The following is a 27857-nucleotide window of genomic DNA, read 5'->3' on the forward strand; positions in this document are numbered from 1 at the left end:
CACGTCAGCCACGTGTGAAAAGCGCAATGCCCCTGGCTGATCCAGCCGTGAATCATTGATAACTTCAGTGGGCTGTGATTTACAACGCTGCGGTTTGGGCTGTGGTAACAGCCCAATCATCTTCACCGCCCTAAGCCAATGTCTATCTACTGCTGGATGAATGCCCCTCTCACTGGCCCGTGCTGCTTGCCCCCTCCATCTCAACTCCTGCGCGTGGACCGAATCCGTTCGCTCCATCTCCGCTGCGGTGGTGCCTTCTTAGCTCCTGGATGCGTTGGTGATATCAACGCAAACTCCCGAAACTGAGCGTGGTACGGTACTGTAGAGTAAAACGTTACTAACCATTACGGAATAAGGTAGTCTGTGCATGTTGGGTAATTGCATAATAACTCTGTAAATCCACTTCTGGATGGAGACCTCTCCCACGCCACAGTGTTCGAGGTCAGTGTGAGTTGTTTTGCCCATATTTCACCGCCGGTCAGTGTGTTTTTTAAACATAAATTGGGATTGCCCTGGACCGGTTGGGATATCGCTTGCCACTGATGTGAGCCTTGGACAGGAATCGAACCGAGTTGTCCACGGGGGTCAAGTAACGGTAGGCATGTCCATAGAACTCTAACAGTGTTCACGGTGATGATTAAACCGGCTGATAAGTTGAGGCCGATTTCGACTCGGCACTTTGTAAACATTGGCTCTGGCCCCTATATATGGTCACACGAGTCTTGCCTTATTATAGGCACACACACCACCACCACCAACAACAACCGGGAGGATAGTCGCATCAGTGTTGTGCGAGGGCATGCCACGGGCAATTTATAAGTTGGGTCTGAAAATGTAAAGATTGCATGAATGTTGGCTCCTCTCAGCCCTCTCTCTCCCTGTGGCCGTATCCAAATTCTCTCCAGAGTTGGACTCCTGGATGATGGACAGGATGTCGCTAATACCACCGCTGCTCTGCTGTTTGCTGTCCGTGCTGGTGGTGGTGTATCGTGAGTATCTATTGGACACGCTGAGACTAGCAGGTGAGTGAACGTGATTGGGGAGTGTGCACACGTTTCATGAAACTTTAATTAATGTGGCGTTCACTTCGGCGCGATGGGGGCAGATATGGGCGGAAACCCGTTTGATGTATGTATGCTGAACTTATTTCGCACCGTACGTAGCCAACCATGCGAATCGGAGGTGCTGTCTCCAAGCTAGTATTCCCTTGAAAAAAGATACTCTGAGGCTGTGGTCTCATTGGGTGCTTAGCTGGACCTGAAGCAGCATGGTTTATCCTGGCATGGGTGACCAAGCACGGCTTCATATTCTTGGTTCTTTCGGTAAAGTCACGTAGAAGGGAAATAATAAAATAATAAAATATAATTTCCCAAGAATATGAATCCCTGCAGTCACGAAAGCTTTAAATCAAAATTCAAGCAGGGCTTATCAGGTGTTATAGGCATGGGGCTGCGATGTGGCAGGGATATAGTAATGCTGAGTGTCACTCCCTCGTATATGCGGTGGGTTTTCTCTAGGTTGTCTGATTGTAAATGGTAATTGTTTACCTATAAGATACTCGTGAATTTAACCGCTGCTGTCTTTCATTATGGATGAATAATTTTAAATTCGCAAAGTCCAAATTTCTTAGCCCAGACTCATTACAGTTATGCACAGGCACTGATACAATGTTTGGTTGTGTGGGTTGTTACTCAATGTGTTTAGGTCTGTGGTCGTTACAGAAATGCAGCTGAGTGTCTTTCGCGTTTAATACAATTCCATGCGATTCTGAAATATTATCGCCAGCCATTATCTCGCCACTGCTGTATGAAGGTTCTTTCCCAGACATTATTTTGTTTGGCTGCCATTACATGACCCGTCCCATCTATTGACTCCCACCCCTTCCAATGATGTGTCCTGCATGAACGTACCTACGCATATTGAACTTCTTTCGTACCGTACGTAGTCCCGCCCAAGCCAAATTGCAATTATTCACAGTGAATATGACGTCTCTGATTTGTGTTTGTCTCATGTGCAACTCTGTCTTATTGTGATGCCAAGTGTACAAATATTTTTCCGTGGTTCTTTGCTCACTTTTCAAGTTTTTCTTTTTTCTCTGTCATTGTCCATGTCCCTGACCCTGACCCATATGCCGTAGCTGACATTATGAACCGATTGAAAATATTATTGTTTAAAATTTTAGTTTTCCAAACGCTCGATCTTGCTATTGTTCACCTCTGATGTTTCATTGTGGATTTAAACCACATTCAATGTTTGCCCTGACATTGTATACACATTCTCCTGTATTTTCCACTTGCGTCCCTCCAATAATGATTTATTTTGTTGGGTAAACTTATTTTTCCATCACTTTCATTTTGCCCGTATTGATCTTGTGCCCAAATGTGGTCTTTTTCCGTTTAGGATGGTGATGTCATCGGAAGATCTGACATGGAGTTTCTTAAACATAAAAAAAAAACTTTTAAAGTGATTCCCAAGTTGTTGTAAATGCATTGTTTCGGTATTTTATACAGGACCGCTGATGTTGAACTGGAATTTTCCAACTTAACATCGCGTTTACGGAACTTGTGTTGAATTATGCCTTGCCAATTGAGGTGACACGTTTACGTTTGGAAAATTTATGCCGCTGACTTATTTGTATACACTGTACTGTACCTACACTTGTGCATAAATGGCCAGTGCATGCCTACTGCTCACCTCATAAAAAATGTCTGCGAATGTAACAGTAGCATAGCGGGCTTATATATTTGATGGTTATAGTTCGTGTCACTTGGGATAACGATCAGCGCGGTATTGTGGTTCATTTGTGGCGAGCACTTTGTGTGTGTAATGAATATTGTACGATATATATTGTAGTATCCCCATATCGAGGCAAAGCCAGGCCTCAAGCGGTATTTGCGCCGACTGACGGACGAGTGGTTGCAGGATCACGAGCAGGATCGGTGGCGGTTGGTCGCTACGAGCTCGTGGTCGCCATCCTCTCCGCGAGGGACAACTGGGTGCTCAGGCAGGCTGTGCGTGACTCCTGGCTGCAGGCCGTGACGGCCAGCCCCTCACTGAGGAAGCGGTGAGTGTGGCCATCTCCTTTTCAATTGCCGTGGGTCAAAAGGCAGTAAAGTCGGTGCAGGTGGCTGGGTTTAAGTTTCAGCTTATTTTGATTTGTTACATGGATGATCGCGTTTTGTAGAGTTGCCCGGCTGTTGTACAAGGAAGATGCGTGGTGCGTGAGCACAGCAACAATAAAAATAAAGACAGAAACATCAGTACGGTATTGCAGAGAACGAGTACAAGGAATAATGGGGCATCACGGTGGCAAGATGTTAACTACCTCGCCTGTATGCACGAGGTTGTGGGTTCAGTCCTGACCCTGTGGTCTGTATATTTAGAGTTTGCATGTTCTCCCCATGGTCGTGTGGATTTTTCTTTGGATTCTCTTCCCTCCACATTTAGAATCAACATGCATTTAAAGTGGTTGCTATAAATGTCCACGTGATAAGCCACTTCGTTGAGCTATCATTTGTGGCCAGGTCACTTCTGAAAAAGAGCTACATAGCTCAGTGGGCCTTACCTGGTAAAATAAAAAAAAGTTAGTTATATTGTGGCTCAGGGGTTGGAGGACTGAGCTGGCACTGCCGAGATCCCGAGTTCAAATCTGGAAAATGTGTACGCAATACAGCAAATGTAATAACCAGAATATTTAGAAGAATGTTGTCCAATCTGTTTCTAGACAAGAGGCAAAGCAGTGGCAGCAGCAGCAGTGCTGGAGGTGCGGTAGTCATGTGATTGTGTGCGGTAGGGTCCTGCCGAGGTTTGTGGTCGGAAGCCGCGCATGTGACATTCACCCTGAAGACAGAGAGGACCCATACTCCTGCTCTTTACTCAACATCACTCTGCCTGGTGAGCTCCGACAAACTTACATCGCTCCGACAAACTTACATCGCTCCGACAAACTTACATCGCTCCACTTAAAAGTCAAAAGGTTGCTTTCTGGAGGTCATCAGGTGGCCCAGAGGTCAAGGCCTTGAACTTGCACCTCTGAGATCATGGCTTTAAAATCCAGCCAGTCCCTTGTGATTAAAACTGCCTTCTCAAATCTAGTGAGTTGATGGTGTCAGCATGGTCATGCATTACTGCACGAAATAAGCCATCGTATTCGAGCAGCACGTTAAATGCGACAAGCGTTGCCCACGGTGTCCAGAGCGGGTAGGCAAGTGCTGCCCCTTTCTGTGTGGACCACGGGATTTCAGAGGTAGCTCTGTGTTATCTTTGTTCTTTGGGCCATTTTCTAACACCAATGATTGCACTACTCTATGAAATATGCGAATGGATTCTTTATCTCATTACATCGATAGCGCAATAAAAAGACAATTGAGAAAAAATACAATTATTTTAATGGGCGTTTTATTCCTTTATCATTCTAATGTTGTTTTGCTTGTTGTTTCTCTCATGCCTACTGTCTTTATTGTGCTTGTTTTACGTGATTGATTTTGTCATATTTGTGACACAGGTCACTCTTTTAAATGAGACTCTCTTGGTCTCTTGATGTCTCAACAACAAAAACTTTTATCCCACAGGTTCGGTAGGATAGTACATTTGTATATGGTTGCTGCTGCGGGTGTGTTGACCATAGAATATGCGCCGTCGCCTTCACAGTGGATAGTACATGTGTCCCCTGGCATCTTTCGAAATGAGAGGGCCATTGTGTGCTGGCGTCATGGTCCGCAATTGCCGAATTAAAAAACAACTCCCCGCAAATGGCCCAATTGGGGTTACACACGCAGCAGAAATGTATCGCCCCCCCCTACAGAGTAATGTCCATTTGCAGAGCAGATGCTGAGTTACTTTGCACCCGCAAGGGCAGCTGCCACTGAGGGTGCCCTTTCCATAGTTTTAATAAGTATTTTCATAGTTAAAATTTGTTTAGATGAGATTTGATGTAACTTGCATATAATGTGTACAGCACCTTGAGGTGCCCCGGTGTAAAGGGCACAACATAAAAAAGAAAACCACGATTAATTGCTATTATTATAATTGCCATTATTAATATTCACGTTTTCAACGTGTTTTTTCGCCCCGTCCCACGACCAGCGAGCGAGCGGGAAATCGAGGCGGTGACTTGGCTGGAACCGGGGTCGGCGTCGCCGGGGGCCGGGCCCCGGACTCGCGTGGCACGGCCAACGTTGCTGGGGCTCGACTTCCGGGTTCGCCACCCAGTGGTGGTGACGGCGCTCGGTGTGTTCGCCTGGGACGGCACCGTCCCCAACGTCACCGTGCGGCTCCACAACGCGGCCACCAGGGTGACTGCTGCCATTGCCACCACCGCCGCCACCACCACTGCCACCACCGCCGCCACCACCACCGCCACCACCACCACTTCCGCCGCCACTACCGCCTCTGCCACCACTGCCACTACCGCCACCACCACGAGCTACGCCGCCACTACCGCCGCCGCCACCACCGTAATCTTAATTTGGACTGGAAGTACAGAAAAGCACAAGGGTAATTCAATACGAATCTTATATCGGCGTCAACCGTCATATCGTGAATATTTATATTGTATCTTGAAATATGAAATCGTTGAAGTTGTTGTGGTGACAGCCACCCAGTAAACGTACACCATTCGGCAAACGGTCGCATGTGGTCGGAACCGTTTGACCAACGTTTGCCCAAGGGTTCCATGTTTACTAGGCAGTCATTATTTTGTTCCTTGTCGAAATTACAGATCAAAGTATTCTTTACCCGAGCGTTTTTTTTTCTCCGGTCAGCAATGACCTTGAGCGGATGACGACCGATCATGGAGCCCGATGATGGCCACGGCTGCTGGCCCGCCGTCAAAGATCAAAGCGCGACTCCTATCTGCGTGACAAAGACGGAGTCAACGGGCCTCAGTGAAAGGCGCAGTCGCAGGCCAACGGTCGTGTCCGTCTGTTCTCAGGTGGTGCTGGCCGTGGCTCACTTCAGAGCCCTGAGCCCCGGCGTGCGCGTGCGAGCCTGCAGGTACAAGCCCGTGCAGCAGTTCGTGCTCCCCAAGGTGAACGTCATTCCGCTCGTTCACCCATGAGCTCTGTGACTTTGTTTTTTTGCAGGGGTGGGGGGCGGGGGGGCGGGGGGCAATTGTTGCTGTGTACGATCCCCAATTGAGTAATTTTTGGATAGGTTTTAAAAAATATATAGACTGTGACGCCGACGCACAATGGCCTGCTCCTTTGAACGACGTCACGGGATGTTTAACGTCCGCTGTGGAGCAGACGCCACGGCTAACACACCCGCAGTAGTAACCAGATACAAATGTACTATCCCTATCGTAACCTATGGAATACCAGTTTTTTTTATTGTTTTAATCAGCTGAGATCTCAAGAGATGACGGATAGTCCCATTTACAAGAGTGACCTGTGTCACACATGTGACAAAAGCAATCGCATAAAACAAGTACACTGAAGACAGTCGGCATGAAAGCAAACGCAAGCAAAATTAACATTAGTATGGTAGAACCTAAAGGAATATAACGTGCATTAAAATAATTGTCTTTTTCCCCAATTTCATTTCGATTGTGCTATCCGTGTCATGTAATCAGATAAGGAATTCATTCACATCTCTCATAGAGCTGTGCAACCTTTGGTGATGGAGAACGGCCCAGTAATAACCAGGGCGGCCACTGATTTTGAAGAGGATAATAATAATTATTAGAAGTACTTAAGAGTCTATATAAATTCGCATTTCAGGCACGAATTTGTAATCCACCGCTGTGAAGGCAAGGTTTAGGGGATCAAACTAATGTGAAGCGTCATTTTCTGTGCGTATTGAGGTGCCGTACCCTCGACTAATCTCCATCTGTTCCATCTGTATGGGATAGTGTTGCCCCCTTGCATGCATGGGTTTTCTCTGGTGCACCCACATGTAAAAAAACTCAATAATTGGCTGAAGATATTTTAACATATATATAGCGGACTGCAGAGCTTGGGCATGAAGCCTTGCTGCCTCCCCGCTTGCCTGTGACCACGTGTGATGTGCAGGGCTTCGAGGGCACCGTGGTGTGGGACGGGGTCACCCCGGCGGACATCGTGCTCTCTGAACCCGGCGACTACACGCTGGACGCGGGAGGGGGCGTTCTGAAATTCGCAGCGGTGCGCTCGCGCGGTCCCCCGCTCCCGATGTAACGCCGCCCGGCTCGTTCATCTCAACTCACGTGGCTATCTTGTGATGTCGAGAGCGCCGCGTCCGCGTCCATGCACCGTAGCAAAAGATTGTGTCCGCGAAGGCAAAGGACCGGGGAAGATTGTAGCTGCGTTATCTCGTGTGTGCGCGGCCAGATCGACTCGACCGCGTTAAACAAAGCGTGACCATCGATAACGCCGTGTTGCTGCATATATTTATAAGGGCCAGCTTTAATGAACTCCGGAAGAGCTTCTTAATCAAGTGCCCACTTTGTTCAATGCGTTTACGCAGGGTAACTAGCGGACTGCGCAAAGCCGCCGTGTTTATCTTGGGCCACCCGATATTGAGTGGACGGATCGATCGATCGATTACTTAATTAACGAGTGGGTGTATTTACGAATGTGCTGTTCAGACGGGGCGGTACGGAGAGGTGGGGGACGAGTTCCCGGAGTTCAGACAGGAGCGGGCGGCACTCGCGGGGTCCTTCACCTTCGCCGTTCAAGGTTAGTGACAGAGACGCCGTCGGGGTGGGGTGTGGGGGGAGAGGACGGGGGGGGGGGAGCGGCGGGGGGGTGTGGGGGGAGAGGCGGGGGGTGTGGGGGGAGAGTTGGGGGGGGGGGTGTGGAGGGAGAAGCAGGGGGGGGGGGGTGTGGGGGGAGAGGCGGGGTTTTTTTCGATAAAATATGACGTGTTTATAAATGCTTCTTTATTAAAAATGTTATCCTTTCAATTTTCCAAGTAATCTTAAATAAACGGCAATTATACTTTATTTTATCAACCTTCGCAGTTGATAAAAAAAACAAGAAACTTTTCACTCGGTAAAACAGTGGTCACCTACACATGGACTGGCCTCCACTTGGGGAACGTGGAATTTCCGCCACTGGCTCAGTGCAGCCAGCGAGTTCGAGCGCAGCCCCATCGCCCGATTGAGCGAGGCGCCACTCGGACTCTCATCATTCGCCATTTCTTTCCGCGTCTCTCTCCGCGTGCCGCATTTCACCGGCTTGCACATCCAACCCTCCCGCTCTCACCTGGCCCCTCGTCCAGACGGCGGCTCCCTCGCCGCCCACGCCTCCGGCCGGGTGCGCCGGAGCGCCGAGTGGGCCGAGACGGCGCGCCGGGAGGCGGCCGCCCTGCGCGACGAGTCGGCGCGTCACGGCGACCTCGTCCTGGTGAACGTCACCGACGTCTACCGCAGCCTGCCCAGCAAGATGCTGCTCTTCTCCCGCTGGTGGGCGGTGCGCACCGCTCATTCGCGCGTCGTTATGCACCCCCCTCGTCATCCATCCCCTTGTCATCCCTTGTCTGTATCGTTGAATGGATTGACTATGGCTGATGATGATTTATTATTCATTATTACCTCTCTTTCAGGAGGGTCCTGCCGGTTTTACATGGGGGTGGAGGGTGGATGGGGGGGCATGTTGCCGTGTGTGATCCAAATTGAGTAATTTGCAGGTACTTTTTCAACCCATTGGGATGTTTGGCCAATACCAATGTCACAATGTGTGATTGACGCGATGGCAGCAGCATAAGTGGAATGTCGTTGCTTGCGTTAACAACTCTTGTTGCCCATTGCGCACAGCGCTAGGACGAGTGACCTCTTATAACGCCACACGTGGTTCTCATTGTTCCAGGGCAGCAGCATCTCTGGACTTCAGGCTGCTCCTGAAGACGGATGACGACAGCTTTGTGGACGTGGCAGAGGTGCTGAGGAGCGCGGTGCTTCAGGGCTACGACCAGACCCCGGGCCTCTGGTGGGGCAGGTAATGGCAGCTCACCCCACCACCCAACTCAACTCACCCCACCACCCAACTCAGCTCACCCCACCACCCAACTCCGGCGGTGACAGCGCCAACTTGCTTTGAGGTACATATGTGATGAGTTATTCATTAATTGTCATTTTTTATTCATGACGAATCTAAAAGATAGTTTCATGATATCACGGCCAACTAATAATGGAGGAGGCAACTGCTCCTTATAACTACCCCCCCTCTCTGTATGTAAACTCATTGAATAGTTTATTTTATGAATGCAGAACCCTATTTAGAAATCTTCACATATCAGGACCCCTGCCTCCCAGGGAAGCTTCTAGATCCACCTCTGCCCCATGCACCTCTGGTTGCCTGCAACCAGAACTGCCAATGCCACACCGTCCGGCGGTTGCACCGTCGATTTTACAACAACGACGACGACGACTACGACTGTGACGACGACGAGAGCGTTCGCTCTGGACGATCGCTCACTCGCTCGCTCACCCGGTCCGCCGCACGCTCGGCAGCTTCCGTCGGAACTGGGCGGTCGACCACGCGGGGAAGTGGGCCGAGCTGAGCTACCCGGGCCCGGCGTACCCGGCCTTCGCGTGCGGCGCGGCGTATGTGCTGTCCGCCGACCTCGTGCGGTGGCTGTCCTCCAACTCCGACGTCCTCGCTGCCTACCAGGTACGCTTTAAGTCAAAATTTACCCCTTAATCCTTTGCGAAAATCAGGATTTTATCCGGGTTTAAGTGTTTCTGGCCTCATGCTCGACTCATGACAATGGATGGCGTTGGCGGAGGAGTAGACTGGGGCCTATGAGCAGGAGGCGTATAATCTATGGAAACCTATAATCCTCATGTAACAGATATGACTTTGCTGATGAGATTCCGCAAGTCGAAACCAGCCCCAGGTTTGTCTTATTTAACAAATTCTGCTGGAAGACGTTCGTCCGGAAGTCCCATGATAGGCTGATTGATTAAGTTATTTTATTTAAATGTGCAGAAACATGGTCATTGTCTATTTATTATCAAACATGATAAGCCAGAGTTGAAACTAAAGTGCATTAGTTGCGAATGATACCTGATGCATTTTGTTGAGCCTCGTAGTGTTGTGTAATTTACAAGCTGCTTCTTGAAAAAATTTTTTATTGCAAGTTGGATACATTCAAGGTCAAGAGGTCATCATGGCCAATGCCAATGATGCCACCTCACCTCGCCATCGGTTCCGTTTGCTGGATGCCATATTTCTCGTGAAGTCGACACCCCGACCTTCAAGTCCTTCTCCCCCCAGTCTCCCAACGGGTGGCCTCAGCTCTTCCCCGTGGTCATTGACCTGTGGGTGCTTCTCCAATGGCCGTCACATTAACCTGCCCTCCAAAGACAAAGATCCCCCGTATAGCCCGAACAGACTGCTGGGGCAAGTGCCGTTAGCGAACACCTATGAAAGTCGGCTCGGCGCACGAGGGGGTGGGTGGCCAGCACCTCGCCCGGCCGTCTTTGTCTCCCCAGTGGCGATTTATACACACCGCACCGGGTACTTATTCGAGGCTTAGTCGACCTTGGGGGAGGCCATTATATAATCGTCACTGGTGCTGGCCGTGAGCGGGAATCGAACTCGGGTGGCCGGGTTCGTAGTGCAGCGTGATAACCACTACACTCCACTGCCCTCCTCCACCCTGCACAATGTCCCACCCTTCACAACCCCCTTTTCCTGATTACATCTACAGCACTTTCCACATTCGCATGATGAACTTCCAAGTTGCTTTACCCAACCAAGTCTTTCCATGGAATTCCTGTTTTCAAATTCCAGAGGTTAGTTTTCTGCTTGTGTTCTGAAAGCATTATCAGCTAAGCGATGACGAGTACATTGTGTTAATTGGGTGAATGGCGTGTGCACGTACAGGGTGAAGATGTTTCCATGGGCATATGGATGGCAGCTTTGGCACCAACTAGGATACAGGTAAATGGTGTTTACACAGAGAGTGTACAAGCAAATGGACAGAATTCTCTCATGCCACTAACGTCGCCATCTGTGCCAGGTTTGCCAGGATCATCTTCGTGTAAAGGTAGCTGCCATGGGAATTCTGTGAGTCTTCCTGGGATATTATAAAAGTCCCGGATTTTGTCAGTTGTGTAAAAACCACCTCTCAAGACAATGACTTGACATGCAGTTCTCCTCTCTTCAGATATTTAGAGATATTTTTCCCCGATACGTCTCAATTGTTTGTGCTTCAAAGGTAGCAGCGCTATACGCCACTTATTGTAAGAAAAGATATATGTGAAAGCGTCTGTGTTAACATAGACCTCCCCCCGCACCTCCGATTAGCACGGTTGGTTGCATATGTTGTGAAAGAAGTTCAACACGCATACATGAGAACCAAAAAACATATCCTGATAGAGGTGTATTGCAAATGATTATGGATCCATTGTATTTTGAAAATGTTCATTAAAGTTAAATATTTTCTTTGCAAAAGTATCACAGCATGCACACGATTGTATGTAAAGTTTCGTTTAAAGCATTGTGCACCCGAGTTATTACAAAATGAAGTATATTATGGATTCTGATGATTAATGAGAGGATTGCGTAACAAAACTAGACGACTCAATGTGAAGGACACGTCCAAACACATCGGCAACAGCGTGGAACTCATCCCTGTAGGCAGCCCTGAGTCCACGGTGGAAATTCCACGTTGCATTCTCACCACAGGACAACCACCGTCGACGTTCAACAAATAAATTGCCGCTCGTTGTCGTGCTGCCCTGCAGGACGACCGCTGGTGGTGCGACGCGGCCTGCGAGCGCGGTGCCCTCGCCTCCTCGCAGCACTCGCCAGCGCGGCTCGCCACCATGTGGGCGGCAAAGCAGCGCTGCGGTGACGCGTGCACGCCGTGCGACGCGCCGGACGGCTAGGACGGCGGGCGCTCACTTACCCCCCCTCCATCACCCTCCCTCGCTCTCCTCACCCGCTCTCCTCGATCGCCCTCCCTCGCTCACCCTCCCTTCCCCTCCTCGCTCGCCCTCGCTCGACCGGGCCCACTCGTACGGGACTCCCGCCAGCGTCTCTGCAACTCGCACGCGTTCGTGCAGCGTCCGATTGCGACTGCTGTTCAGAACTGTGGGCTGGGACAGGACCTGGGCAGGACGCGCCGCTTGAAGGGGGCGATGGTCCGAGGTCGAGAATAAGCACCGAGCGGCAGACGAAGGTGGGGAAAGCGCCCGAGAGGACGTCGACCGTGGAGGCGGAGCGACGGGATCGCCTCCTCGAGTGCAGGCGCCGGGCGGATTGTTGTATTGCAGCACAGTAAAGAATGACGGCAACTTGCGGAGGCCGTTATCCAGCAGTGGATCGATTACAGCCCGGTGATGATGATAATTAATGCGACTGCATCTCTGAATGTTGCTGTGAAAATTAGGTGCAACGTGTGAAGAAAGTAGATCGGCAAAAAAGTATTTTTTAGAGGATACGGTTAAGCAGGGCAGGGAAGTGAGATGATGGCACGCTGGAGTGTGACTGAAGACATTTCATCGAGAAGAAACGGATGTTCGCCGGCTGTACAGGAAAGGAAAATGTGAAGTCTGGATGCGAACAAGGAAATGATCTTAGCAGTGTGAATTATTTGAGCAAGAGATTTCCAGACCATGAAGAAAGCTGTGGAAAAGGAGTGATCTCCCATTGAGCGGTTGACTGCAAGCTGATGCGTCCGTTTAGATTGCACGTTCGCATGGAACGGCTTATGTGGAGCCTTGCCAAACCATTGTCATGGACTTCAGAAGCCCGAGCAGGTTACCAACAACCACTGTGGCACCGAGCCAGAGAAATTCACTGACGAGACCAAGAAGAACTTGTATTGAACTTGGCATGAGCCGAACATGAATTCCCCGGCCAGAGCACCTATGCTGTTCTGTTACCGATCCTGCCCACGACATACATTACGTAAAGTGAATGAAATAGAAGTACAGCTGATCGCTCGTGAAGAAAGTGGCCGTGAGATACGATCCGTCACCAACAGCCGAGTAGTAGCACGCAGGCCCAATTCCGCCAGCTTTTCTCTTGGTGATTAAAATATGTATATACGTAAAGAACGAACAGCTAATGAAGCAGGACTTTGAAACAAGTTTTTATTGATTAAAACGACAAATACTGGAACAAAAAACCCCGATATATAGCTTCGTGTGGCATAGTGAATGTTGTGTCGTGAGTGCCGCGTGCCACGAGCAGTATTAGTGAGTGGCAGCTGTTGTGTCGTCAGTGTCGTATGATGACAGTGGTTGTGTTGAGCAGCGGCTCTCGGAGTGTGCTCCCTGGGCTGTGATGCAATTGCACGTTGATCAGAAAATAATGAAATAACTCATTCATATTTTACCCATATTTAATTTCAAAATGTAGTTGGGTAAATGACCCTGATTAAACTACCAGAACATCTAAATTCCCCTCCCCCTAAAAAAAACTCCTTGTAGCCGGTAATATGAATCATTTAGTATTAGTGGTATTTAGAGAGATAAGTGAAATGCGTTTTGTCACAAGGGGTGCGGGGGCTGGGTGGTGGTCCGTGGAAAAGTTTGAATCGGCTGAGTGTCTCACGGGTGGAGAGCGAGCGTGCGAGAAATGTTTAACGAGTAGCGAGTGTTGTATTGTGTGGAATAAAAATTGTGGGTGGGTGGGGAGGGAGGGAGCGGACTAAAGCAGGACTGTTTAAAACCAAAAACTGACTGAAAAAAAACTTTAAACAAAATCCCGTCAGGTGGCAGCCAAACCGTGCCCGCGTCCTCTCGGGCGACCATAGCCACCTCCCTGCAGACCAGTGGGTGCTCGATCAATTAAGTGTTTTGAAGTGCCAAACTCCACTTAAGGATGGGTGTTCCAAATCAACTAAATGCCTCTTTACGTTGTGCATCCTAACGCCCCATTCACCCGAGTCCTCGCGACAATATTTACATTATCACCGCACCAGGAGAAAAACAATTGTTATATCAGCAGAATGATTGCAAAATAAAACAACACAGGATTATTTAATGTATCCTTTATTTCTCATGCACAAACATACAAGTTATTTGTAATTTGAGTGTTCACAAGTATTGGCGTCACAGGATTTTATTGTGACATTGTTTACCGACAATTTTTCTTCTCGTAAAAATCTACCACGGTAACCTTGATATTATACGTCATTGTGGTCTAAAGAAAATATTTTCAAGAGAAACGTTGGCATATATCACCTTGAGTGTTACCGAATCGTAGTGTGACGTTAAAGGTGACGTTTTTGCAACAACAGTTTTAGAACCATTTAGCAGAACTGATAATAAAGACGATGGGAATAATGAAGATGATTGTTGATGATTTTATCACCGTTACCAGCGGACCACCAGGTTGTCTCCATCCTCGATAGAGTAAAATCTGAGTGGCCGAAGATCGTTGTCCAATTCAAACTCCTGCCCCTCCATCTGAATCCGCGCAGAAAGAACAAACGTTATCATTAAACATTGCCGTAGCTAATATATAAAGCCACTGTCAATTGGACAAAGCCAGGGTACATTCAAACAAACAATTCGTGTCTATAATGTGCACGTGCACGTATAGTCCTCGTGTGATTCACTGCTGAATGAGGGCCTCCACAGACCGTGCAGGTAGTGGGGATGACTTGACCATACTTCAAGCTGGTGAGTATGGGTTGGTGAAGGTGGGCAGCATAGACATGAGAGCACAGAAGTACAGTACAGCAATGGACTGCCCTGTGCTGCCCTGTGCTGCCTGCGATGTAGCTGCTGTTTTATCCATCCAGACGCTGTCCATGGCTCAGTGGACATCACCGATCTATTCACAATCTCTGTGACCACCATAACCTTCGTGTCAAAACTGTCGCCTTAATTATCGATCACGATAAAGTAGATTGACAACCCAAATCCGGGGCGTAGAGAGCGGTAGGAGAAAGTAGTCACTCACCTTGTGGCTCGTGTATGTCAGCACCAAGTCTGACGCCTGCACCTTCAACAGCCTGCACAGCATTCCTTTAAGGTTCTGTACCGTCATCGAGTCTGCATGGAGTGGTTATCATTGCTCGTTATCATCGTCAGCATCACCAGTGGAATAGTCAAGGCATATCAATAAGGCAATGTATTTATTCCAACGTGGGTTATGTTTGCAGTGTTTGTTTAGCATTCTTGTATCTGTGCGCTATAATGGGATCCTAGTCTTCTTCGTACGATGGGCAGTTGACCAGCAACATTTGTGTGTTCAAGGCGAGGTTGATGAGTGAGCCAGTGGGTGGCTACAGGAACAGTCTGATGAATATCTGAAACGCTTTCCACATACGACCAAAGCCGGCAGTCGTGTTACTGCACGGCCTATGGTTTGAGATATACTCATAGATAGATGTATATAGAGACCCATAGACTCACACAGACACAGTAGACTCCCTAACCTGATGAACATCTGATATGTTGCAAAGTGAATCATTCAAGTAGGCAGTTGCATGTGGTCCACAGTTTGCGATTCGTGACCACAGTCCCAGTGTGCAGTGTGGACCATTCTTTTGTTAGCATTTTTTATTGGTTTTTCAAGAACCCAGAATACAGTGGGAACATAAAAAGCCATTGGGGACTATTCTTAATTGTATCATCATTGGTGTAATAGATCGCTGCTTCTGCCTTGCCATGTTCTGATGTGATTCAGTAAAAGACCAGAGATTCAAGTAAACTGGATTCACTAGGTCTACTTATCCTAAACAGAGTACCCAGAGAGGACTTTCACTTTTGACTTGGGTCCTGGTCATGATGGTTGACTACTCAAGTCTTATTACTCTTGCATGAAGGTTAAGTAAATAATTCCTGAAAGGTAAACGGTAATTGCACCTTGCATTGTTTTAGTTCACGCACGTTACAAATACTTGTCTTCGCAGTGATGGCTACGGGAGAGTGTCAGTGGCACTGCGTTGTCCAGACACGAGCGGCCACAACAGACAAATCATTTCCGACCCCACAAAGGGAACCCACTGGCTTCGATCTGGCTCAAAAAAAAATGGGACCCAAACACAAATCATACACAAATGCATGAAGGCATCACATGGGCCTCTGCACCCATCTCATGCACCAAGTGCAAAAAAAAAATCTTCAATTGCGACTGCTGCTCCACGTCGCACACCGAGGACCACGTCCTGAACCACTGCCACACAACATCGTGCAGCGGAGGAGAGGAGCTACACACGGCCTCCATAAATGCCAGAATTCGGCTCAATCGACTGGACCTCGATATCTAAATTGCATTTTGACGATTTACATTCAGCCACGCGCGATAAGAATAAGTGGCCGGTGTACTTACTTGGCAGTTTTTTCTCTACAGTCTTGTGGTCCGCGAGGTCGGGGCATGTGATGTTAATTGCTGCAAATGACAAAACGACAAAGATCCCCTATACAGTCTTTTACCAGACTGTTAGAGCAAGATCTATTAGCGAGCACTGATGAAGGTCAGCACTTTATGAGAGGGAGTGGGTGGCCAACACCACGCCCGGTCGCCTTTGTCTCCCTAATGGCGATGTTTACACACCGCACCAGGTATTCATTTGAGGCTGAGTCGACCTAGGGGAGGCCCAAGACCAGTTCAGATCATTGTCACTGGTGTTGGCCGTCAGTGGGAATCGAACTCGGTTCGCCAGGTTCATAGCGCGGCGCGCGACCGTTCCTCTGACACACACACACCCGGGTAGTTAACCCACATTTGCACAAGTGCATACATATATTTTATGTATTCAAATATTAATACAGACCCCATCTTCTTTGGCTAAAATACGACAAATACTTGGTAAACTAGATGTTGATAAGATATACAAAATGTTTAATTGTTCTTACGTTTTAATAGGATATACAGATCGAATAATAAAAAATATATATAGAAGTCAGTTTTCTCACCGACAAGTTTGCTCTTCAAAGTGAAGACTTCCTCCTTTAACTCTGAGTCTTCAGGAGCTCCATGCTCTGAGAAAAAAAAAGTCAAAGATGTAACAAGGCATAAGCTCACAATGCCCTACATGACCACACAGCCTGTGGCCAATGGAGACTGGGCACATTCTTCATAGTTTAATGCACCAAAACTACCAGTAGAGCAAGCAGGTTCCCGGCAAGTTATCTTTGCGTAACTTGAGTTTCATCTCTACATGAGTGTTTTCTCACGTCCCTCAAGTGTATTGCTGCATGCAAAAATACTACCTTAGAGATTTTTATAAATATCCCAAACATTATGCTGCTACAAAAGTCCATAGATCAGGGCCGTACCCAGCTTGCGACTTCATTTCATACGGCCCGCTGTCACATGAAGCACACCACTTTGAAATGGTCCGTATACAATATTTATCAATCGCTACAAGCATCATAGTCACGCTAATCAGGTACGAGAGGAGAACATTTTTGACCTGCAAAGGCTACATTTTAAATGTTAGCATGCTCAGTCACTTCAGCACACATGTTTGTTTGCTGCCCTGGGATATTAAAAGCTTCACCGTATGTTGCGCGCGTGCCTTTAGTGTTTGTGCATACATGGTACAGCTTTTACATTCACAGAACAGCGCAAGTAACATATGCATCAACAGAGTTGTTATTACTTGGTAACGTGAAGGTGTGTGTTAACGTGTGGCCTGCCAATGATGTTTAAAAGTCATATTTGGCTCACAGTAAGGAAAAGGTCTCCCCGCTTTGCTTTGGATTCACAAGATGTTAACTACCTCGCCTGGTATACAGGAGGTTGTGGGTTCGATCCCGACACCGATGCCTGTATATTTGGAGTTTGCATGTTCTCCCTGCGGTCATGTGAATTTTTCTCCAGGTCCTTCGGTTTTTCCCTCCATATTTATAAACATGCGTGTAGATTATTTGACTGCTAGAAATTCACAAGTGATAAGCCACTTCTTTGAGCTATCATTTGCGATCGCCAGGTCGCTTCTGAAAAACAGCTATGTAGCTCAGTGGGCCTTACACCTGGTAAAATAAAAAATAGTTTGTAATTTTAAAAGTTTACTTTAAAGCTCTCTTGGGTTACAGATGTGTTGTTGTAGAGAGAGTGTGACGGATGGTCTCACTGTGTACGATGGACATGTAGCGTGGGTGAGCCGCCGTGAATTCCGTGCTGGCGATTGCCAGCTCTCCATTCTGGCGGCCACCGGCTTCGAGCCAAGCCAGGCCGTAACGCTTCAAGTAGTCACGCTCTGCTCCGCTCCGCTCGTTACTGCACACCTGAACCCACGTACACGTGCACGCACACGCGCACGCATCAGTTCCAGTGTGTCCTCAAATTATTGCACTAACTCAGAATCAGAATATTTATACTGGAGGAATCCGATGAGCCGTAAAGCACTTTTTCACAGATGTTCAGTCGGGGTGGGTCAGAACGTTATCACAACAAACAGGGCAACAAACATGATAGTCGTGCCAAGTACAAGAAAGGTAAACAAATCACCCAAACACATACAAATGAAAAAATCAACATCCTCATCCTACCAGGCAAAGCCCATTGAGGTATTAACTTATTTTTCAGAAGTGACCTGGCCACAAATGATAGCTCAACAAAGTGGCCCATCAATTTGGAAATTTAATACGCAGGCTTTCACGACCAATATCCATAATATAGGTTTTTTGGGTTAGATCGTGTAAATATGTGTCGTTAAACCCGCCATCACCCGACACAGCCAATTAGTAAGGTTTGTCACGTTAACAGAACATGCCAATTCGTTACTAGTACGCGATCTAACCCAAAAAGCCGATATTATGGATTTGGAAATTTATAGCACCAAAATAATCTAAATAATCTCAATGTATGTTTCTAAATGTGGAGGGAAAAAACAAAGGACCCAGAGAAAAACACCACTTTTAAACTTTATCATTACTCATACAAGAATAAAATAAATCAAATAAGAACCTTGGAGTGGTTGAGCACCCGCAGACGTGCGATTTTGGCGATGATGATCTGCCAAACCGTATTTGGATTTATCTCGGGCGTTTCAAAGTATTCCAGACTCAGATTCACCACCTCCAGGCTCTGCAGCTTGTCCAGCTCATTCATCGAGCTCCACTGCACAGAGAACGTTGAGAACAGCGGTGGTGGCATCAGGGCATGAGGGCATGGGAAGCAGCAGCACACCACAAGTAGAAGGAAGCAGCAGGGAAATCAGGATATTTATTGACACTGCGGAAATCCGATGAGCTATAAAGCCCTTTTTCACAGATGTCCAGGAGTTTTCACAAATGGCAGAACAACGAGAAAGCTAGATTTGACGTTTTCGTGACTGCAAGGATCCATACTCTTTGGTTCTTTCGGTAAAGTCACGTAGATGAAAAATAATAAAAATAATAAAATGAAAATAATTAAATTCAATCACGACGTTTCGGAGGCAACACAAGCTTCCGTCATCAGGAGGAACAGCCACAGCAAAATTACTGGAAATTTACCACATAGCAAAATTACTGTGGCTGTTCCACCTGATGACGGAAGCTTGTGTTGCCTCCGAAACATCGTGATTTAATTTAGTTATTTTCATTGTATTATTTTTATTATTATTTTTCATCTACGTGACTTTACCGAAAGAACGAAAGAGTAACGAGAAAGGTGTTGGTAAAAGTGCAGCCCTGCAATTTCTTGTTCATGCCACTGCGAGCAGAAGGGCCTCCACTAGCAGGAGCTCTAGAGCCCTTCTGGAAGGTATTTTGGACTCCTTTTACAGATGTCTCGGAAGATGTGAGTTTACCCACATTTTACTCCACCAAGCGCGCCCCGCCAATCTACTAATTGTGGTGTACCCATTTACACTGTGCAGGGGTTGTGGAAGGAGGCTGCGGTGGGGGGGGGGGGGGAATTTAAGAATGTTGCTTCAACTTCTGCACCCACAAGTCCAATGTGCTCACCATTACACCATGGCAGCATTCCCAGGAAAGGAATAGGAGTGCAAAAATGTGTAAGAAATAACATACAATTCGACACATATCGGTATTTTGAAATGTCTTCTACGTCAATTGGATGGAGCTAAAACAATAAAAAGGCACCCCTGTTGAATAATATTCGTGGAAAGCATTGTTTTTATTGGTGACCACATACATACAATCGAAACACAATTGGGGTAAAACATTTTTTTTTTGTAATTTGTATGTGTACGCACTGCATAGTGTAATCTAATTTATTTGCAGAAGTTGTTATTGCTGTATTAGAATGAATGGAATGTACCTCTGAAACCTTATTGTTGTCGAGTGATAAAAATTTCAGCTTGGGGAACATACTTGTTTGGCAGCCTGGAATGTCAAAGCAAAGTAACAAAAATCAACGTATACAGAAAACATGTTATGTGAACACAGTTCATCAACCACAATAAGGAGGAGCTATTGTCTTTTTTTTTATTCTACCAATGAAATAAAATCCAGGCTAAATCTTAACTGAAATTCCACAAGTAGTCGTCATCGAGATTAAAATGCTGACTAAATTATGATCACACGCAGTGGGCGGCGAATTCCACGGTGGAAGTTATATTCGCTTTATTCGGACTCACCGCACTTGACGTCGTCAAAGTGAACGCTGGTCAAGCCACAGTCATTGAGCCGCAGTGATTCCAGGCTGGAACAGGGGACAGGCAGAGGTCAACATCGTCATTATTGGAGACCATCGGCAGCACTGTCACCAGCATAATTCCACAACGTGCGTCGCACACATCTGCAGTTACTAATCGTCCATAATAAAGGTTTTTTGGGTTGGATCACGTAAATATATAAATGCGTCGTTAAACCCGCAACCACCCGACACAGCCAACTAGTAAGGGTTGTCACGTAAACAGAACAAGCCAATTCGTCACTAGTACAGCACACCGGTGTGTTGGAGAGCCAAGCCACAACATTTACAATCTTGAGTACGACGTTTTGCCAGTAATTACAATGACCTTCATCACGCGACAACCAGATTTGTGGAGAAGTCCACAAATCATCACATCTACGCCTCTATATAAGGAACGAAACAGGTAGCAGCACAAATGATAGCACTCAGGTTATAAACCCCACCATTATTTTCTTCATGTGCACAACAATAAATCAGAACTTTCATCATGAAAATGATATTTTAAAGATATATAAACTATGATCATAATTTTGGCACTACTTCCTAAAACAGGAGTGCCTTGTGAATGCTGAGATATTTGTTGGTGTATGCCACCCATGGAAATAAATGTTGTTTGGTCATACAGTAGTATCCCGATTCACATCTTCCCCTTTCCTGTCATTTTGAAAATACGTCGTCACTTTATGAATGCCACTACTGGATTTGCGTCGCCTCAACCTCACACTTACGTAGCTGACAGCATCGTTCGTCCTTTCTCGTATCCGTCGCCTCTCAGCCTTCGCTGCCACCTACAGCCTGTAAATCGCTTTGATTGACGTCGTTTCGATTTTCGCCGTCGCACCTTTCAGGAACGCATCCCCGACGTAAACCGGGGTATTACTGTATACAGATTTTGGTGAAGTCCGTTATGTCCCGCCTTCAGAGCAAAGAGGAGTTGCTGCCAGACATGTTAACTTACAATATAGGTATTGGTATAAAGCAGTGTTAATGAATGAAGTGGCAATAGTTTTTTTTTATTCTAAATGTACACTACTGCCTACACGTCCTCTTCATTTAAATGATGTACTTTGAATTGTCTGGGTTTGCGCCATTCAACATGGGTGTTGCACCTTGCCCCACCTCGGCAACATTGCGATGTGATTGATCTGCTCATTGCCCTCCAAGCTGTTTCCTTCCAAATTCAAGCTGCGCAAGGTCTGCAGCACGCCCACCGGCCTGCAGATCACACAACCATCGTAAAACCAACAAGTTAGATCTTGCCAAAACATACGCATGGATTATGTCACGCGCTTGTCTTCGGAAGTATTTATTTAGCAGTATGGACACTGATGGGTAGCTGTCAGGGTAAAACACATTTGCAAAGTCCTTTTTTCTATGAAATGTTGAGAAAACCCTCCATCAATTTGGTTAGTTTGAAACAGGGTAAGCCCCTTATAGGAATGCAACTTTATACCAACGTTTTGTTTATACTGAATCATCTTTAAGTTCAATATAGTGCCCTCCCCCCCCCATTACAGATGGACAGACAGGGATAAAGCATAGACCCTTTCAACCTTAGCTGGAAAGTGTTAGAAATGTATTAGTGTAATATTATAATGGGTGATTCAGCTTAAACACTCTGTCCTTCCAATCCTCACTTCTCGAGAGTAGTGATATTGTTCTTCAGCAACTCAAGGTGTTCCACATTTGGCCACATTTCGGCACACACCAGCACCTGCCGACACACACACACACAGGAGTTTATGATGTTCACATCCTCTCCACTGCTTACAGGAACATCCAACAATAATACGGCTAACCCCGCCAGCTGTTTCATTTAGTATGTTGGTTAACGGTGAATAGCTACATTAACCCCCCTCTGGTCTTCGCACCTGATAGGCTCAAGGTGATGGTATCACCTTTACCCCCTCTATTTAATAGCAAAACAGGAAGAAGTATCCACAATTCTGGCTATTGCCTGATGAAGCTGGTTGTAATTACCAGAGAAACATCGTACTCGAATTGTAAATGCTGTGGGCTTACTCTCCAACACACCGGTTAGTGCTGTACTCATAACGAATTGGCACGTTTTGTTTACGTGACAAACCTTACTAATTGGCTGTGTCGGGTGGTGACCAGGTTTCATAACGCATTTATATTTACACGATCTCACCCGAAAAAAACCTCAATTATTTTTTTTCACTTCACAGTAACGCGATAACCACGGTGTGCGTGGTGCACATGCAGGTGATTGCGCGCGTATGCACCCACATGCCCACCTGTGACCAAGTTAATGAGCAGGAATTGAGGACCAGGACTGTCAGGTTGGAGAAGCAGGGGGACAGCGATCTGGGTGTCTCAGGAATGTCGAGACGATTCTTGCTGCATGCCACGCAAATAGAACAAATACACTTAGTGCTTAGTCCGTTGCGTGCAACTAACACGTCGAGCAATCCAACTTGTTGTGGGTTTGCGCCATATAGAGCAGCTGGGCTTTGTTAAAATGTCCATTTGGGTAAAGCAAATGCAGGAGCTACCATAAAGTACTTGGCTGTGCTGAAGAAGTTGGCCAAATACCTCACACAGAACCCTCCTGAAAAAGTACTGAGACTCATTGAGGCTTCCCTGGATTAAGTGCTATCACATGTATGTTATACCATTAGCCTGTATGTAATACTATGCATTGCATGTTGCAAGCCACATGAACAAAATGACTCGTGTAAAATATTGGTTGTTTTATAAAAAAAGTATCGGTATGCGAAAGCAATGTGTAGACTGACTTCTTGTTTCGTTTAACAGGGTGATTAGCAACACTATATGTTGCTATTGGGGTTGGTGAGCCAGTTGTACGTATACTCTTGATGACGGAGACTTGTGTTGCCTCCGAAACGTCGTGATTTTATTGTTTTATTTTTATTAATTTTTATTTCATTGTTTACCTACGTGACTTTACCGAAAGAACTAAGAGTATGAATCCTTGCAGTCACGAAAGCTTCAAATCTACAGTTGTACGTATGTTGAACTTATTTCCTACCATATGTAGCCAACTGTGCTAATAGGTGCAGGGGAAGAACAATAAAAAAAAGTTGAGTGAATGAGCACTCATCACCGCCCGATCTGTAATTCAAGCTCAGCAAAACAATGTAAATACGTTTACTATATATATTCCAAAATTCCAACTGAGTAGATGAATGCATGTAGGTTCACCTGAGGATCAGGATGGACAAGTTGCACAGCTGCCCTGTGATGAGGGCCACCTCTTGCCACGAAGGCAATAAGCTCCGTGAGATGTCGAGATCTCTGATATCTGATGCCATTTCATGAAGGACCACGAAGATTAAAAGCTTTTACAATCGGATGAAGTGTGATATGTGACCCGCTAATGTCATCGCAATTGTGTCACCTGAACGTTTCTCTTATGTTTTCAATGATAATCCGTTTTTATGATTTATGTAAACCGCAGGACTGAATAAAACAATAGTGATTCGATGCCCCAAGCATTCAACTGTGAAACACTATCTTTATCTTACAAAGTTAAAGAGTTAGGAGTGGAGCTGGAGCACAGTAGCCATCGCACTGTGCGATGACCTCGGCGACCTGGGTTCAGCTCCTGGCACCAGCTAACATCAGTGGCAAGCGATACGTGTGTATGTTGAACTTGTTTCGCACCATACGTAGCCAACCGTGCTAATCGGAGGTGCGGGAAAGGACAACAAACTAAACACAAAAAAGCAGTTTGAAATAAATGAGTTTTCAATCGAGATTTAAAAGTGCAAAACTCAAGGGGCTTCTTAATATTGGAAGAGAGTTCCAAATGGCTGCAGAAGAACATCTGAAAGTGCGCGATGCAGATACCGTCTTTCTTCTATGGCTCGCCAAAAGCCGCTGCGGGATGACCGAAGTTCGCGTGATGATTTATACTACTTGACGAGATCAGCAAGGTAGTGCGGTTCAATTGTGGCAAGCACTTTGTGTGTAATGAGTGTGACACCTGCCACCCCGCCCCTCTTCAATAACTGGCACTGACCCGTCATGGTGATGTGTGCTGAAATAACCCCCATAACCTGACAGGGCATGGAGAGGCCTTAATCCAGAAGTGAATTGACAATAGGCTGTACATCATTATTATTCTTAATGCGTTAAGCAAAAACTGCATTGATAGCCAAGGATACTGGGACATGCTTCTCGGATGGCCTCTGCTGGGCCAGGACTGTTCACCCCGAGTCCAGACAAGGCCACAATCTTCAGAGTCTCAAGGCAACTGCACTGGCACACAACGTACAATGCATCACAATCATCGCATCATCACCACCATCATCATCGCCACGTCAGTTGTCACGCCGCTGAATTCAATGTACAACGGTTTCCTCACCTTTGTTTCTGGAAAATCTTCTTCATTCCCACAACCTGCATGGGAATCTTCTGCGATGTGGAGCCGGCGGAAGACGTGTACTCCTGAGGGAGTTCTCCCGTGTCATCCTCTAGCTGTGCGTACTTGTCCCGCACAGCCGATAAAAACGGCACCCCTAGGTCTGCCTTCTTGGGCCGGATGAAGGAGCCCCCCGTCGGGTGTCTGCGAATGATGCACAAGATAACTGTGTGCAGAAGCATTCAATCACCTCTGTTTGCTCTATGCACATCTCAACAAACCTGCATGTTTTCTGGCAAACATTCCTAATCTCCATTGCTCTTAATGACACCACCAAAATGCACCTTGCAGTCTTTCAATTGCATCCAGTCTTCTCTGTTAGATCACATTTGTTTACATGATGGAAACCAAAATTCAAATGATTTAACAAAAATAGCCATGCAAACCAAGGTGAAATCAATTTCTCAAAGTGTTGCAAATTCTAACTCACCTCAATGAGGTTCTTTGTATTATTATAAAACATTTTGGTCAACAGCGATGTTTTATTCTCGTGTACAGCGGGGCACATGAGTGTTGAGCAATGCTGTGATGAATAACTGTGGTGTGGGACTGGGTCGCTCCTCACTGGCAGTGGAAGTAACGAACGCCGCCGTGGCTCCCGTCATGTTTGCCGCGTTCCGGGTTGTCCCACTCCACACCAAACCACAGTCCTGTCCAGCAGCCAATACCAAAGCTCATGAAACATAATTTTCAAACAGCACATGAGAGTATCAATTCATAAACCATCGCAACACTAGCGCATCTCGAGGTGCTATATAAAAATGTGGGAAAAAACCATAGGGGCAACATTACGGCATGTTCCGGGGCACAAAAAGGTCTGGGCAGAAGCCAGACCCACGTAGTTAGAACAGGCTGTTGACTGTGCAGGCAGTGTAGCTGCACTAAGGGCCCAGTGACCAGATGGGCCTCAGGCAGCAGGTTACAAAGAGGGGTGAAATTGGACAGGGAGCCCCAGGGCCAGCGGCGATATTACACAAACTCTGCCTCAATAGAAACAGCTTTGTACATACAGCCTGCATGCAAAGTAATGCTCAGCTGTATGTTTAGAAGCTACAGGAGTCACCCAATACACATCACTCACATACGGTCCACGGTTCATATTTGGCACTGCAGGGGAGGGTTAGTGGAGGCCTGGTGTGGTGAAATCTTCTTTAATGAGGGCTGAAAAGGACCTTTGGTGGGCCACACATTTACACCTAAGCATCATTAAAAACTGCAACAAAGTAAAACATTATTAGGGCTTGCATTTACTGAGCATGCTAACATAAGAAGCACATTGTTACTAGGTCAAAAATATTCCCACCGAGTACCCCATTAGTGTGGATTCTTGCAGTGACTGATATAATTATTGTCTGCGGGCTGGATCGAAGTGGTAATGTCATTGGTCCGCGAGCCTTATAAAACGAGGTTGCGGGCTGTGGGTTTCCCCAGCCCTGGGCTAGCGGTAGTGGTATGAGAGATGAAATCCGGGTCGATGGGTCAGGACTGTGATCAGGGACGCGTACGGGCTTGAGACGGGAGATGGCAAAAAGGGGTCTTTACCCTGTGTCGGAGGCACCTCGCCTACGAAGCGCACCCTGCCGCACTCTCCATCGCTGAGCACTCGCCTCCCAAGCACATCTTCAGGCACCTCGTCCATCGCCCTGGAATGACAGTAGATGTGGATCGTCTTGGGAGTTCTTAGATTGTGACCAAAGCACCTTCAGGAATGCCCCTGATCTCGTCAAGATCTCTGGGTTGTTATAAGATTGCTCCCAGGATGCACGCAGTGGTTCCTCGGCAGGGCGGTGCAGCAAAATCCATTGCTGTCCTGTGCTAATGTACTTCTATGCTCCCCGCCTGCGACAACCTGGCATTGACCAGCGTGGCGAAGTATGGTCAAGTCACCCCCAATGACCTAACACACACCGTACGGGGGGAATCATTTCATCCAGAAGTCGAAATGACAGAGGGATGTGATGAGAGCAGTATGGTTAAGCAGGTCTTGTGATTCCCAGCGTCGAGACTGGACATCTGTGAAAAATCCTGCAGTCTAAATAAAGATTCTGATTCTGTATTCTCATTTGCACAAGGACGCGCGTCCCACTGTTGTGTGGGTGTCTGCTCTGTGAGTCACTGAAAGACAGGTCAGGTACACGAGGCAGCATCATCATCATAATCCACGATAAATCCACTGCTGGATGAAGGCCTCCTCCATCAGCCATCGCAGTGTCTCTTGAAGGGCCTTTTAAAGAACAATAAACTTGTGAGACCATGGCATCATCATCATCAACCTCATCAATCGCGATGTGTGTCACGTAATTCAAACAATACTACACGCGAAAACACTGTATGGAGATCAGTCGTTAAGTGCTGAAGTGTACGTGTCTGAGCTATACGATGATTGTACACGTTAACAACTGTTAGCAATACAATCAATACAATCAATAATAATTGTGCTGCCCGACTGCCAATCTACTGCTGGATGAAGGCCTCGAAAGCGCGATGTCAACTCAAGCGGGGGGGGGGGGGGGGGGTCGTTCGACCATACTTCACGCTGGTCACGGAGCGCATAGGCCAAGGCGACTGCGAATGTTATCACGAACAAAAACAATTAAATTGTAACGCGAAATGTTAACAGCGGTAGGCGGAGGGCAACGCCGCCTTATACGAATACTGAGAGGGTGCCTTGCGTGTGACACAAATATAGAGGAATATGATGCGACGTTTATGAATAGTTGTAATTACAAGCGCGATCATGTAACGTTTGGTAAAGTAACGTTGTGTAAAGTAACGTTTTGCAATGTAACGTTATGTAATTTTAACTTACAATGCAGAACCCGCGAGAGTCGTCGGTGGTTCCGGTCACGGTTTCCACCCGGAAGATGCGACGGGCGTGAGGTGAATAGCATAGACCGCATAGGCAGTATCGGCGCGTGAGAGCGTTTGCATTTCATAGAGCGGAACGATCTTTTGATTTAAAGCTTTCG

At 46.9% G+C, this 27857-nt stretch overlaps 2 protein-coding genes across 4 annotated transcripts; one reads left to right on the forward strand and one right to left on the reverse strand.

Annotated features, from left to right (window-relative positions):
* The first annotated feature begins 423 nt into the window (after window positions 1–423).
* B3GALNT2 (beta-1,3-N-acetylgalactosaminyltransferase 2) lies at window positions 424–14225 on the forward strand. 3 transcript variants are annotated; one of them, XM_078608429.1, is made up of 12 exons: window positions 424–1022; window positions 2923–3064; window positions 3794–3894; window positions 5086–5294; window positions 5933–6028; window positions 7011–7121; window positions 7565–7655; window positions 8200–8383; window positions 8787–8915; window positions 9431–9590; window positions 10809–10865; window positions 11613–14225. In XM_078608429.1, the coding sequence occupies exons 1-12, from the start codon at window positions 920–922 to the stop codon at window positions 12057–12059; spliced, it is 1830 nt and encodes a 609-aa protein (XP_078464555.1). In that variant the 5' UTR covers window positions 424–919; the 3' UTR covers window positions 12060–14225. The 3 variants fall into 3 exon arrangements, with proteins under 3 accessions (XP_078464555.1, XP_078464554.1, XP_078464553.1); XM_078608428.1 differs by having other exon boundaries at window positions 11672–11904; XM_078608427.1 differs by having other exon boundaries at window positions 916–3064; window positions 11672–11904.
* Window positions 13912–27804, reverse strand: TBCE (tubulin folding cofactor E). The gene is made up of 17 exons (XM_078608430.1): window positions 27698–27804; window positions 26431–26531; window positions 25454–25538; window positions 24832–25032; window positions 24632–24720; window positions 23667–23766; window positions 22739–22841; window positions 22118–22194; window positions 21600–21695; window positions 20422–20486; window positions 20103–20167; window positions 18804–18956; window positions 17968–18121; window positions 16805–16870; window positions 16218–16277; window positions 14844–14935; window positions 13912–14344 (listed from the first exon to the last, which is right to left on the reverse strand). Exons 2-17 carry the CDS (start codon window positions 26525–26527, stop codon window positions 14252–14254), a joined length of 1596 nt encoding a protein of 531 aa, XP_078464556.1. The 5' UTR covers window positions 26528–26531; window positions 27698–27804; the 3' UTR covers window positions 13912–14251.
* Window positions 27805–27857: the final 53 nt, after the last annotated feature.

This window comes from Lampetra planeri, chromosome 30 (genome assembly GCF_965212315.1).
Source record: "Lampetra planeri chromosome 30, kcLamPlan1.2.h2, whole genome shotgun sequence".
Classification (NCBI taxonomy): Eukaryota; Metazoa; Chordata; class Hyperoartia; order Petromyzontiformes; family Petromyzontidae; genus Lampetra; species Lampetra planeri.